We start from the raw sequence: 14,042 nt of genomic DNA on the forward strand, positions 1-14,042 counted from the left end.
GTTATTATCTATTATGATTGAGCCTGTTGTTGTTGTTGTAGTAATCTTGAAGGATAATTGGTTGGTATGTTAATATTGATTGATTGATTGATGGAATGATTGAATAAACAATGGAAGTGGAGTATGGACAATGATTGATCGACTACCATGGAAGGTATACCAGGTCGGAGTGACATCGACATTACACTCACACACTCGCACACACTCACACACACTACAATCAACAACCAACACACACACCAGATTGGTAAAACGATCAATGGTGGGTAAGATATGATCATAGTGATTGGTATTGGTGTACTTGTCGAGATCATCATGATCGTGATGATGATGTACATTGACATCTATCCAATTGCAATAACATGTTCCATTGATTAAGGGACATACCGAACCATCTTGATTGATTTGAATGGAATCATTGTTTTCTTTTTGTTCTTCCTTGTCAATTATCTGTTGTTCCAACTCTGCCACTTTTTAATTAATCTATGATTTACTAATGCAATGAGAATTTGATCACATCACATGTATATATATATATATATTATAAGTTCCAAAAGATTATCTGTTGTGTGTAACAAGTATTTGTTATGTGTTGGATTGTAATAATGAATGAATTAATGTAGTAGACCTAAACAACCCCACCTAACACCTCTTAGTTGTTACCGTTTGTTTACCCTTTTTCATCATCACTCACTGCTCATGCTGTTGTTGTGTTAGTGCTTGTTCTTGGGTGAGGGGGAATGGTGTTCGACTGATTGATTGATTGACCAATTTGGGGGTTATCACAATGCCAAATTATTTGAAAACGATGTTCGGGACCATCAAATTGCGCGTTCAGTGAACACCTGAACGAAAGGTCGCAACGTTTATGCGTGTCAATGCGCGATCAAGTCACACAATGATGTTTGAATGATTGACTGGAGCAACATAGTTGGACAAGGGATCGATGTTCTTTGAGTCAATAAGAGGAGATGTGGATGCCTTTTTGAGTGTTGAAGATAGTTGGAATTGAATATGGACTTAATATTACAATATATTATTATCTTGGTTGATTGGTCAAATGTGATTGATTGTTGGTCGCTCAAATCAATGAATTGTCTAAGTTCGATGGAATCTATGCAAAACAAGATCTGCTCAAGCAGAAGTCAACCTATGCGATTGATTACATTAATCTTTATATATCTGTAAATTGTACTGGTTGCCGCAATATCGAAGAGGCACCATTGCTAATATGATGGTGATGATTATGATCACTGTTACTACTGTTGTTGCCATTGCTACTGCCATTGCTGTTGCCACTACCATTGCCATTGCCATTGCTATGCTTGGTGATGTGTAGGAACAACTCTTCCTCCTGTTGCTGCAGTGGATCCTCAGTGTCCGACGCTGGACCGGACTGACTCAGCATCTTGGTCAGGCGCTCAAAGGCCTCGATAAACTCGCTGTCGATCGTCACGGTCACCGTCTGGTTGTTGCTGGCGTCCATCTGTTCGGCCATGTTCTGCTGGAACTGATCCAATATCGATTGCAACTGACCATTGATCTCCTCGCACGACTGTTGCAGCGCCTTCTTGCGCTTGTTGCACACGCCGTAGAGACGCCACAGATGGTCGTGTTGAGTCTCCAGGTCCTTGTACTTCTTGGACAGGAAGCCCATGTGATTGATCTCCTCTTGCAAACCTTGCTCGGCAATCAATCGGCCCTTTCTTTCAACGTCGCGGTAGTGTGTCTCTGTGTTTACCATCTCCTCCAACTCTACAATCTTGCTCGATAGCTCCATCACAGTGACATTGGCATTGGCAATGGTGTTTGATGAACTTGATGTTGTGGCAGCATCAGCTTCCTTTGTACCACTCATTCTCATTGAGTCATCGTCATCAATTGATGAAGTTGTTGATGATGATGATGTGTTATAATTGTTGTAGTTGTTGTTGCTTGACGAAGCATTTGACATTGATGTTGATGTTGATAATGATGAGCCAAACCAAGGATTCATCCTGTATCCCAGTAGCTCCCTTGTGAAGAATGATTGTAATGATGATACAATCGTATTACCAAGTCTTGAGAACACGTTTACTCTACGTTGTTGTTGTTGTTGTTGTTGTTGTTGATTATTATTTACATTGTTGTTGTTGTTGTTATTTGCTTTTGGATAGTAATAATAATAGTAATAGGGTACTTGTTGATCTGGTAATGTTTGTTGTTGTTGTTGTTGTTGTTGTTGTACATATGTTGGTTGTTGTTGTTGCTGATATGATTGTTGTTGATATGATTGTTGATATGGTTGTTGTTGATAAGACTGTTGTTGATAAGGCTGTTGTTGTTGTTGTAAGTGTTGCTGTAACCTCTTTCTTCTTTGACATTGCTCATTTGTTTCCAAACCTTCGAGCAATGAGAGTGTTGCCAACATTGCTACCAGACCAAATACTAAAAAGTATGATGGTACATTACTACTATCTGGTACCAACATTCTCTCTATCTCTTTATATCTCTAACTCTCTTGGACAACTACCTTCTGCAATCTTCCTTTTCTTGGCGCTCAAACAGATGTTGATGTTCTGATTTGGTAAAAAAAAACTAAAAGCTTTGTTTTTTTTGATAAACTATTAATAACTAGTATCTATTACTATGATAATATTAACATAAGAGCAATGTATTTATAAATAGAGGATAAGTGATAGTGCATTGAACCAGCTCATTCATCAATCAGTATGCTCCACTCACGCAATCATCTAAACACCCTTTCCCACTTTGATGCCACACACGCATTATATCAAACACCCCAACCCAGGTCATCATCCACCCCTCAATCCAATCTGGTCACTGTCATTTTGCCAGCGGGCACTAAAGACGCGTCTATTCGGTCATCATTGTTGACAAGTCATTACATCATTGTTCTTACTAATTACTTACTTTTAATAATCAAACTGGAACTCTGTTGTATTTTGATGTATTTAATTAATTATTATTATTTTACTGTTTGTTGTTGTTTCCATGTATACTTAGAGATCCTAACTTGTTAAAGAAACTCTTGAATGAATCTGCAATCGGTGGTGAAAGTGATGATACTAGTGATGGTGAATTATTGGTTTGATGTTGTTGTTGTGTGGATGTTGATGATGAGCTATTTGATGTAGATGATGTTGTTGATGAATTGGAAGAAGAGGCATTAGATGATAATGATGATGCCTGGTGTATGTGTGCCATTGTCGGTATGGAATTGCCAGAGTTGGCCGGTGATATATGAGGCGAGTTGTTGTTGGCTGGTGACCAGGCCAGTGGTGAGGGCGGTGATGTGGCCTTGGAGAATGGGTTGAACATCTGGAAGTATGATTGACCCGACTGGAACACATCCTCTGTGTTCAACTGGAATGTACCATCCTTCAAAGATAGTGCCGTTGAGTATATCGTATGAAAGTCAATATTGTTTGGATAATGTTGCAACATCTTCAAGTTGTCCGCGAATGGTGAATCCAACAATTGTTGTCTTACACATCTAAGGTATGTTTGATAGATTGATTGGTCGCCAGTGAGTTAGTGATTGATTGATTGATTGATCGATTGATTGATTGAATGGGACTTACATTAACATTGCACAACAGAAGTAGTAGAGGAAGTCAAAGCGATTGGGATCAGAGAATAGTGAGTCCCAGAGACGAAGGACATCGGGTAACTCAAACTCTTGTGAGAGTAATAGGGTAATCCATCGGAAACTGTAGAATTGTGGATGTAGTTTCTTCTCCTCCATGTCCTTCCACAGCTGTCTGTCCTTCTTGTTGAGCAAGAGGTTCAGTTTCTTGATGTTGCCAATGACGCCACTCTCACTCTTGTCGAGCGTCTTGCAAAAGTTGTCGCGAACCTCGCTCATCAGGTTGGTGAAGCAGTAGAATGCGTCGGCTTCGGCGTTGGCCTTGCAGTCGGGCAGGGGATCGGTGGCGAACGTGTAGTAGATTGGTCCGAGCAACTCGTTCATGCCCTGTACGTAGCGAATGCCCGGGTTGAGCTTGGCATAGATGAACAATATACGTCTCAGTGCTTCGTAGTGTATCGACTTGCCGCCCTCCTCATGATTGAAGAAGTGCAGCATTGGGAATGTCCTCCTCACATCCTTCTCAATGTCCACCAATATATTCTGGTCCTTGAAGTACTCATTCCACTTGCTGTCATCTGATGTGCTCAAAGGCTATATTGTGTTGGTTGATCGTCAGAACATGTGATCGATCGACGTACACATGATCAATCAATGTACATACATGATCATTCTTTCGTTGTTCAATCTCTTTGTATGGATTGACCATCAACTCATTGATCCATTCTTGATATGTTGCACGACTGCTCTCTGTGAATGATGCCCATCTTGATTGTTCAATTGGTAGGTAGTGTAATAGTATCTGTAGTTGATTGATTGATTGAGTAAGTTAGTGAGTGAATGTGATTGATTGATTGATTGAATGAGTGATGTAAATATAGTACCTTCCAGTAAATTGAACGTAGTCCATTGGCCTCGGGTATGCCTTGTTCAGCGAGATGCTGAATGACAGTGAGATCCAATGTTGTTGGCTTGAGTGCCTCTTTATAATAGTGCAAACGCTCTTGGAATGATATATTGGCACTCTCAATAATAGGTGATCTTTGTGTCTTTGTCTGTGTTGTTGTCTCTGTTGATGGAGTTGATGTTGTAGATGTTGTTGACTCTGTGGTATTCTTTGTTGGTGCAGGTGGACTAGATGATTCAATGACTATTGAAGGATTCTTATCCTTGACATTATCATTGTCCTTTGTTGTCGTTGTTGGAGTTGATGTTGTATCTGTTGTCGTGGTGTTATCATTATTCACATGTTGTTGCTCCTCCTGTTTCTGTTCTGATTGCTCTTGTTGATCTTGATGCTCTTGTTCATGTTGTTGTACATCTGTCTGACTATCAATAGTTTGTTGTTGTTCAGACATTGTTCACCTTTTTATATATCTATCTCTAGAACTATTTGTTATTATTATCTCTTTGCAATTTAATGATAATCATCGGGTGGGTTGGGTGATCGGAAGATAAAAACAGATAGTTTGTTCAAATTCTTGAACAACAAACCGTCTGGTCACCAGACCAATTGGACTCTGTTGACTGGAAAGGGATAATATAAAGTATTATAGAATTGATACTGTTTCCAGATAAAATAGATAGTTATATATAACTATCAATCAATAACCTGAATAAATATATTTATTAGTTGTACCTGCAAAGATTGAACAAAACAGATATTTTTTAAACGATTTTGATGAACTTTGCATGGTTTAGACCGTTTTTGGGGAAACTCTTCCTTCGATTGTATTATAACATATTGTTGTTGTTATTGTAGTCTCAATCAATCAAACAATCACATCACTATAATCAACAATCAATAGTCATACATAGATTATATATATACTATAAGGTTTACATGATTGAACAACTTCATTTCAAGTGTATTATAACTGGTCCTTCTTGTAAGTTCATTCATTCAATCACTCTCACTGAATCAATCACACTCACTCATCACTTTAATCAACCAATCAATCAAACAATAGTTGTTGGTAAGAGTGCACTACTACTACAATACTGTGAGAATGAGTTCTCCAACTCATTGGACTCAACAATTGGTTGTGAGTTCCAGGTCAAACATGTTGAAATCGATACCACTCACAGAGTGAAGCTGGAAATATGGGATACAGTATGTCATCAATCAATCAATCAATTAACATGGACACATAATGACCGATAGTTGCATTGACACCATCACATAATAATAGGCAGGACAAGAATCATTCAGAGCAATTACAAATAATTATTATCGTGGTGCACATGTGGCGTTGTTGGTCTATGATATATCGATGCGACAGACATTCCAAACGATTAGATATTGGCTGGAAGAGATCAGGAATATGTCAGGTGAGGATACAGCTATAGTGTTGGTTGGTAACAAATGTGATTGTGCCGATCAGAAAAGAATGGTCACGATGGAGGAGGCTCAGATGTTTGCCAAAGAGCATTCAATACCATTCTTTGAGACGAGTGCCAAGGACAACACAAACGTGGAGCAGGCATTCACCTGCGCAGTTCGTCAAGTGATCCAATGGATAAACGAAGGAAAGTTGGTCGTTGTAAACAAAAGACCTCAATCACTAATTGTATGTATCATCCTCTGGTGGAACCATTCCAATCAAACAATCACTCACTCTGGGATCATTCCAATCTATCAATCATGTAGCCACCTGAGAAGGATAGTTCCACTGATGGAGCTGGAAAGAAGTGTTGTAAATAGTTATTTATGGTATCACCTTTGGAATCATTCCATGATCTCATCACACACCTTGAATCGCTTGGATGGTCCCATGAGTCAACATCATCATAGTCTGTACATAATCCCAAATATACATATTCCTCAGTCCAATGTCTGGGCTTGAGCCGGAAATAACATAACGATGGCGATGACCTCGCCAGTCCTCGTCTTCGTCCCGTTCGTCCTCGCACTGTATTGTGATGTACGTTTGATTTATAATTAACTTATTATTAAAAGCAGTTAGCTTAGATAAGAGCATGCTTCTTGAGTGATTGGACGATGGCCTCGACAGAGTCCACCTTGGCTCCACCTGTTCGCTTTGCTGGCTCCTCGACAGAGACAGTCTTAATCTTGCTGCTAATGTCCACGCCCAAATCTTGTGGAGTGTGTACCTTGAGCTCTGCCTTCTTTGACTTCATACTATTGGTTGTTCAATGTTAGCTTGGACTCGTAATGCTGCCCTGCTGTTGGGTTGATATACCTACATGTTTTGAAGCTTAGCATAACGTGGCTCATTCAAACGGAGATCGCAAGAGATGATGGCTGGCATCTTGAGGGAGAGAGTCTCCAGTCCACCATCAATCTCACGTGTTACCTTGACTGAGTTTGTAGCCTTGTCGACAACGACCTTTGAAGCGAATGTGGCTGTATGTTTAAGATAAAGATGAGTGAGTGAATGAGGTTCATGCATGGTCGTTGCATCTGGCTCGCGATCGCTTACCTTGTGGCCAGTTCAAGAGACCTGCCAACATCTGAGCGGTTTGATTCGAGTCGTCGTCGATTGCTTGCTTGCCGAGGATGATGAGGTTGGGCTTCTCGGTCTCAGCGAGACGCTTGAGCACCTTGGCGACGGCCAGTGGATGTATATCGGTGACGGCGCCAGTGTCGACGTGAATGCCCTTGTCGGCGCCCATGGCAATCGAGCCACGGATAGTGTCTTGCACAGCCTTTGGGCCGAGCGAGACGGCGATAACCTCGCTGGCATGACCTGCCTCCTTCATCTTTATGGCCTCCTCGACGGCGATCTCATCGAAAGGGTTGATCGACATCTTTACATTAGCAGTCTCAACGCCCATCTTATCTGGTCTGACTCTAATCTTGACTGCATAATCAATCACTCTCTTGACAGGTACTAGTACTTTGAATGACATTGTATAAGTATGTATGTATATGTATGAATAATGTATTTGAGTGAATGAATGAATGAACTCACACTCACACGATTCAATTTCATTCATTCGGGAACATGATCAATCACTCACACACAGTGTGCACTGCTCCATCAGTTCCCAAACAAACAATGTAAAGACGAGTTATTAATACACAGACAGGCATTGTTGTAAACATAAATAATGTATTATATATAATGTATTGAGCTAGTTGATTACTTTGAACTAAAGTCTCTGATCTCATTGATGATCTCGTTGGCCTTGCGCAGGACATCGATCATGGCCTTGCATGACTTTCTCTTTGAAGAGATCTGTGGTGATTCCTCTAGCAACTCATCAAACAACTCCTCTCTGTACAGCGCACCAACCAACTCGTTCTGCACCTGCTCCTTCGAGGTGTTGACCAAGAAGTGCATAATTGACTTTGGCACAGAGTCCTTCACGTTCTTCTTTACAATGTTGAAGTATGACATCAACAACTCGCCTGTTTGATTGATTGATTGATTGAGTATGTTAGTGTATTGAACAACAAGCTAGGTGTATATGAATACATACGAATCAACTCGGTCTCGAACTTCTCCCTGGAGTTCAACTCGTCTGATGCTTTGATGGTGTTGGGTACTTGGCCCAGTCTGTCGTTGCGATAGCCATCTTGGTACATATTGGATCTGTTGTATGATGACGATGATGATGAAGAGGAGTACATGTTGTTGTTCTGTTGCATCTGTTGTGGTGATTGTTGATGTTGAGGTACTTGTTGATATTGTTGATTGTTGGACGACTGTTGTTGGTTGTCTGGTCCTCTAAAGAATGATGATAGGAATCCACCCTGCGGGTTCTGCTGGTTCTGCTGCTGGTTGAGCTGCTCGTTGGGTCGCTGTGGATTGGTGGGAGGCATACCTGGCGCAGGCTTGGCACCCGGAAGTGTGTTTGGCTGCTGTACCGAGGGTGGTGGCTTGACGCCAGTGGCTGGTGGCAGGTTGACGTTGGATGTCAAGAACTTGCCGCCAGATGCAGGCTGTTGTTGCTGTTGTACATTGGGCACCCACACTTGGTTGGGTTGCGCGCCACCAGACTGTGCGCCACCTGTAGCCGACTGTTGCTGTTGCTGCTGTTGCTGTTGCTGCATGTTGAAGAATGTTGCCTCTTGTTGCTGCTTCTTCTCCATTAGTGCCTCAAACAGACCGTCACCGCCGACAAAGTCTGGATGTGATGTGTTGATGTAGGCCAACTCAATCTTGATCAGGTTCTCGATCATTGTCTTGGTGGGCGTGCGATGCTTCTGCAGCAGATTGTTGACGACCTCAATCACCTTGGCCTTGAGGTTGATAAAGCGGGCCAGCTCCTTGGCCTCCAGCTGGCTGACGATCCTCTGCAACTCGTCATAGACGAGCTCGACGCACTGCGACGAGGGGTCATCGAGACGGGCCACCTGCTTCTTGACCAGCATCTCGAACGATGCCTCTGGGATGAAGAGGGCGGCACGAGGACCGGTGGCATTCTTCATCGCCGTTCTAATGTCGTTGAGACTTACGCCGTCCATTGGGTCGATGCCATTGAGACACTGTGCGTATATGTTGTTGAAGATGTAGTTGATGCGAGCACCTCCACACAGCTCGTTGGTGGACAGCTCGGTGAGCTTGCCATCGATGGCGTCACGGAAGTTGGTCGAGAAGATGGTGATGATCTGGAGCAGCAGGGCACCCTGGCTGTTCTTGGTGTCGTAGAGGGGGTCACCGTACGAGGACAGCTCACCCTGCACCTCGGTCAGCATCTTGGTCACCTTTATCTTGAGCTCGGGCAGGCAGTCGCGGATGTGGAACATCAGCAGCTTGTTGAGCGTCTTGGAGAGGTAGGCCGTGCCGCTGCGGTTGGCGATCGTCTTGTAGATTGGATGGTTCTTGAAGTACTGCACCTCGCTCTTGAGCGCATCCCTGATGGATTTCTTTGAGATGATGTCCTCCTGACTACGATTGATCACACCGACAAAGCCGAGAGCCAGGGGCACGACGCGGCCAGTCAGCACGTCCATGGCGTCTGTGCCCTTGTCCATGAGGTCCAGCTTGGTGATGACACCGATGGTTCGCTTTCCATCGGGGTCGACCTCACGAGCCAGTTGCAGCGCGTCAGAGTTGGCCAGATCGGTGTTGGCCGGGGTGACGGCCAGGATGATGGCGTTGGGTCGCTTGATATAGGCCATGATCATACGGCGAATCTGCATCTCAATGTCGGTGGGCTGGTCGCCGACGGGCACCTTTGTGATTCCTGGCAAGTCGACCAACGTCAGGTTGACCACATGAGGCGAGTATATCTTCAAGTTAATCGGCTGAGCTGAAACGCCCTTATTCTTTCCCGTGAGGCGGTCCGTATCCTTTATGATCTCCTCTCTAATCTCGGCAAAGTCATAGAACATATCATTTGGTCTATGTAAGAACTCTCCCCATTCTTGTGTTGATACGTCAACTACATGTGCAGACGTTGATGTTAGTTCATCTCTATCATTCAATCAATCAAACAATAACATTGAACATACCTTCATCAGTTATTGGTAGATGAGTTAGTTGAAGTATAAGTGGTCTACGAGTGACGATTCCAGATCCACGAGGTAGGAAGTCTCTGCCAACTATATTCTCCAACACTGAACTCTTTCCAGAGGACTGACTTCCAACCACAACGATCTGAGGCAAGTCCAAAGGATCAGTTCCCAAAGTATTAAATACATCTTGTAACTTGTTTATAACTGGAATGAGTTGGTCCATTATTCTGTCTCTTCTTCTTCTTCTTCTTCAACTAACTATATATATTTCTAATTCTCCGGTTGAATGTGAATGTGTGAATGTGAATGTATATTTATATGTTTGATTGATTGATTGATTAATTGATTATTATTATAGTATGTATGTACAAATAATTATAAAGTATATTATATATATATGTGTAGTAGAGATAATAGTGTGTAGTATAAATAAGTGAGTGTGTCTTTGTCAAGATGAGGTGGATACTTGAACACTCAGGTCATCAATTATAAAGGTTGGTGGTGAATGTCTTTGTTTGTGTGTATGAAGGGGGTGTTTGAATTGAATTTAATAAAATAAATTAATGTGTTTCTTCAAGACCAAGGGATGGACCTTGACTGGAACTCAAACTTGTGGGACTGAGTCCGTGTCGACTCTTTCGTCACACACATCTAATTACACCAATGCACGAATGATTCATCGACTCTACTTATGCTTAATTGATTGAAGTATGGTCAACGAATCAACCAACTGACAACAATAACTTGATACGGATAGTAGACAAGATCCCTTCTCCTGTTGCCCCAGGACTGGTCATCATTGTTGTTGACAGACAACGTGGCAAACAATTCAATTCAATCAATCAATCGATCAATCGATATATACATTGTTTAGTCGATAAACAGACAGACAGACATACACCTATTAATGTTTAATTAGGTTGATGATGGCGATGATGATGATGATACACTGGATCTATTACTTCTTGACTCTTGTACCAACTTCATTCTCTTTTCTCGCAGACTCATCTTTCCTGGTGTTGATGGTGATCCAGTTTTATCAACATTGGATCCTGTTGAACTTGAGTTATCCGACTAGTTTGATTGATTGAGAGTTAGTATGTATGCTCATCAATCAATCAAATGTACTTACATCGAGTGGAGGTGATTGTGCATCAGGGTCGATTGGAGCATATTGACCTGATGTCCTTGAAACGAATTGTTGTTCCAGCTTCTGTTTGGTATCGGCGACCTTCTCGCTCACACTTGACGTAATCCTCTCATCTTGATCCTTCTGTGTCTTCTCAGCTGTGTTTGATTGAGTGATTGAGTGTAGAGGTTAGTTAGTCATCTTGTTCGCATCACATAAGACATTGAGTCCATCACATTAACATACCCTCAGCCTTCTCAGCCTTGATGGCTGCGATCCAATCTTCCAATGTATCACTGTCCGCTGCACATATAACGATGGCATTGTCACTGTTGGTTGATATCTTGATCGCGTTGGAGTATGCTAAACATTGTGGTGATGATTGGATGTTAGTGGCGATGATATGATCTGATGGCCAGTGTGCCAACAACTTACAGCTTGTGTCTTCGAGTTGACGAAGCTTGAGATTGGTTAGCTTGTAACTATTCTCAAACTGTAGTCGAATGGTCTTTTGCTTGCCAAAGAATGATCCTGATGACTTGGATGGCTTGGTGACCGCCAGAATATCATTGAACAGGTAGAGAATGAGTGGTGTCTTCTTGGCCTTGGTGCCACCGCCAACCTCCATGAACTCGCCTTCCTTTACAAATCGTCTGCTGGCCTTTACAAAGGACTCGCTGCCACCTGCCAACTTCTCCTGTATCTCTGCCAACTTCAATCTATTCTCCGCCTGTTGCTTGGCCTCATTCATCTTCTCGGCCACAGTATTCATCGAGTCAAATGCCTCCTTCAACGACTTGTAATCAGGATGTGATTCCCATGTATGTGCTATCATGTCCTTGAGAAGCAAGCTGTATCTCTGTGTTTGATTGATGGTCAGTAGGCGAATGAATGAGCGATCGAAGGGGACTGACAACACATACGGGTATTCTTTGGATTGGCCTGATGAGGTAGTCTTCGAGTCCACGACATTTGATCTCTTCATTGCGCTCCTTGACCTTGTTGAGATAGTTCTTGAACTTGGCCTGCTTCTTGCATTCGTTCAACACTTCGAGTGACATCTCATAGTTGAGTGAATACTGCGTGTATATCTTGAGGAATTTGCTCATCTTTATAAAGATGTCGCCAATCAACGTGAATCTATCCCAGGTCTGCAGACGTGCCTGCAGTTGATCCTTGATCAAAGTGTTGAAGTTGATAATACTCTCCAACTCCACGTTGAATATCGCCTTTAGATCATCCTCGGGAATGATTGGTGAGCCCTTTGCAATCGCCTCTCGCAGCTCCTTAACCACAACATCTCTCAAGAACACCAATCTCGTCAAGTACTCCACCTCTGTCTTTGTGATCTCTTGTGCAATCCTCTCTCTATAAGCATTGTCGCGCTCTGCATTCATTGAGTGTGTTAGTCATGTGATCCCGCGGGTATGGCGATGGTCGCGAGTGAACGAGCATACCTCTTATCCTCTGTCTATTCCTCTCGATCCATCTCCTTGTCGCTCGCTGGATTCTTATCGCTGCTCTGATCTGCAGTGACAGCCTCTTCTTGTCTTCCTCTGTTTCGCATCCTGTTGCCAACAAGGCATCACCACCGCTACCATTCGTAGTCGTAGCAATGGTCGTCGTGTTTGTCGCAATCACCAATGGTGATGTTGGTAGCTTGGCACCTGTGACTGAGGCGGCAGTCGATGGTGATGATGACATCTTTGTCGTTGTCGTTGATGTGGTTGCGTTTGCGTTTGCGCTTGATGAAGATGGTGTCGCAATGAGCAAGGGCGATGATGAAACCTTTGCTCCTGTGCTTGTGCTCGTTGTCGATGTAGTTGATAATGTTACAGGTTGATGGGACGCATCCATTGGAAACTTGGGTGAGAGTGGAGTGTTCTGATCAAAGTTCAGTTTGATTGGCGAAGGCTGGCCGCTCGAAGACGATGGTGTCACGCCAGGTTTCGAAGGTGACAGTGGTGCCAGCGGTGATTTGAGTGATTGCTATGAAGGTGTTAGTTCATTCATTCATCATCATACATGTGATCACACATACCTTTGGCGAGTTATCAGGATACATCTTCTTCTGATCGGCAACATGTTGAAACAGTTGATTCTTTGTTGCTGACACGGAGAAGTCACTGCCAGGCACGGAGCGCGCCTGGCTCTTCTTGATCACCTCTTGTCGCTTGGTCTCCCTGATGGTGAACTGCGCCAGGAGGCCTTCGGCCTCGACCAGCTCGCTCTCTGTGAACTTCTCGTCCTTGGCGTCGACAATGGGCCATGGCACGTCAAATTCGTACTGTGGGTCGGCGTTGGCCAGCTTGCAGATGGCTTCGAGTGTGTCGATAATGCGGCGGATGTTGGTGTAGGTGGGGTGCGCCGCGCAAAGATCGGCCAGCGCAAAGCGCTTGTGACGAGGCACGCCCATGTCCTGACAGGCCTGCAAGAAGAATGATATATTCTCGCTGTTCTTGAATTGGATTATTGTACGAGGTGTGTTTGGGTCTGGTACAGAGATACGTGGCATCAAGCCTGGACTGATGGTTTGCATCACTCTACATAGCAACACACCATCATACAGTGTACTAATGAAATCACTTGCTCCACTATTAATCTTTATATCCAATACTACTTCAATCCATTTAATCGCTGCTCTCTTTTGTGATAAATAATGATTTGCCTTTACTGTTATCATTTGTTTTGTTTGTTTGATTCTTTAGTTTGATTGATTGAGTTGATTGAGTTGATTGAGTTGATTGATTGATTGATGTTGTTGTATGTATCTGTATCTGTATTTGTATTCTTATTATTATCTGTACATTAATGAATGTGATCTCATTCAAATGTTTTATTTTTATCATCTGTTGGGCATCAAAACAATGTTGTTTGAATCTTTGCAAACTTCAACC

General features: G+C 42.9%; 6 protein-coding genes across 6 annotated transcripts; 1 reads left to right on the forward strand and 5 right to left on the reverse strand.

Moving 5' to 3' along the window:
* Positions 1-1,174: 1,174 nt before the first annotated feature.
* Positions 1,175-2,410, reverse strand: SAMD00019534_057110 (hypothetical protein; the record flags this gene model as incomplete). The annotated part of the gene is made up of 1 exon (XM_012899202.1): positions 1,175-2,410. One exon carries the CDS (start codon positions 2,408-2,410, stop codon positions 1,175-1,177), a length of 1,236 nt encoding a protein of 411 aa, XP_012754656.1.
* Positions 2,411-2,973: 563 nt separating this feature from the next.
* Positions 2,974-4,947, reverse strand: SAMD00019534_057120 (hypothetical protein; the record flags this gene model as incomplete). Its single annotated transcript, XM_012899203.1, has 4 exons — positions 2,974-3,496; positions 3,585-4,183; positions 4,254-4,391; positions 4,474-4,947. 4 exons carry the CDS (start codon positions 4,945-4,947, stop codon positions 2,974-2,976), a joined length of 1,734 nt encoding a protein of 577 aa, XP_012754657.1.
* A 485-nt stretch (positions 4,948-5,432) lies between these two features.
* On the forward strand, positions 5,433-6,293 carry SAMD00019534_057130 (hypothetical protein; the record flags this gene model as incomplete). The annotated part of the gene is made up of 4 exons (XM_012899204.1): positions 5,433-5,478; positions 5,560-5,702; positions 5,782-6,159; positions 6,240-6,293. The coding sequence occupies 4 exons, from the start codon at positions 5,433-5,435 to the stop codon at positions 6,291-6,293; spliced, it is 621 nt and encodes a 206-aa protein (XP_012754658.1).
* Positions 6,294-6,556: 263 nt separating this feature from the next.
* SAMD00019534_057140 (hypothetical protein) lies at positions 6,557-7,477 on the reverse strand (the record flags this gene model as incomplete). The annotated part of the gene is made up of 3 exons (XM_012899205.1): positions 6,557-6,731; positions 6,797-6,956; positions 7,033-7,477. Coding segments are annotated over 3 exons (780 nt in total), but the record flags the coding sequence as incomplete, so codon positions are not given.
* Positions 7,478-7,695: 218 nt separating this feature from the next.
* Positions 7,696-10,239, reverse strand: SAMD00019534_057150 (hypothetical protein; the record flags this gene model as incomplete). The annotated part of the gene is made up of 3 exons (XM_012899206.1): positions 7,696-7,964; positions 8,036-9,943; positions 10,014-10,239. The coding sequence occupies 3 exons, from the start codon at positions 10,237-10,239 to the stop codon at positions 7,696-7,698; spliced, it is 2,403 nt and encodes an 800-aa protein (XP_012754660.1).
* Positions 10,240-10,952: 713 nt separating this feature from the next.
* On the reverse strand, positions 10,953-13,828 carry SAMD00019534_057160 (hypothetical protein; the record flags this gene model as incomplete). Its single annotated transcript, XM_012899207.1, has 5 exons — positions 10,953-11,090; positions 11,149-11,303; positions 11,392-11,508; positions 11,581-12,004; positions 13,187-13,828. Coding segments are annotated over 5 exons (1,476 nt in total), but the record flags the coding sequence as incomplete, so codon positions are not given.
* Between the last annotated feature and the right edge of the window lie 214 nt (positions 13,829-14,042).

Source organism: Acytostelium subglobosum (genome assembly GCF_000787575.1).
Source record: "Acytostelium subglobosum LB1 DNA, scaffold: scaffold10, whole genome shotgun sequence".
NCBI classification, from domain to species: domain Eukaryota; phylum Evosea; class Eumycetozoa; order Acytosteliales; family Acytosteliaceae; genus Acytostelium; species Acytostelium subglobosum.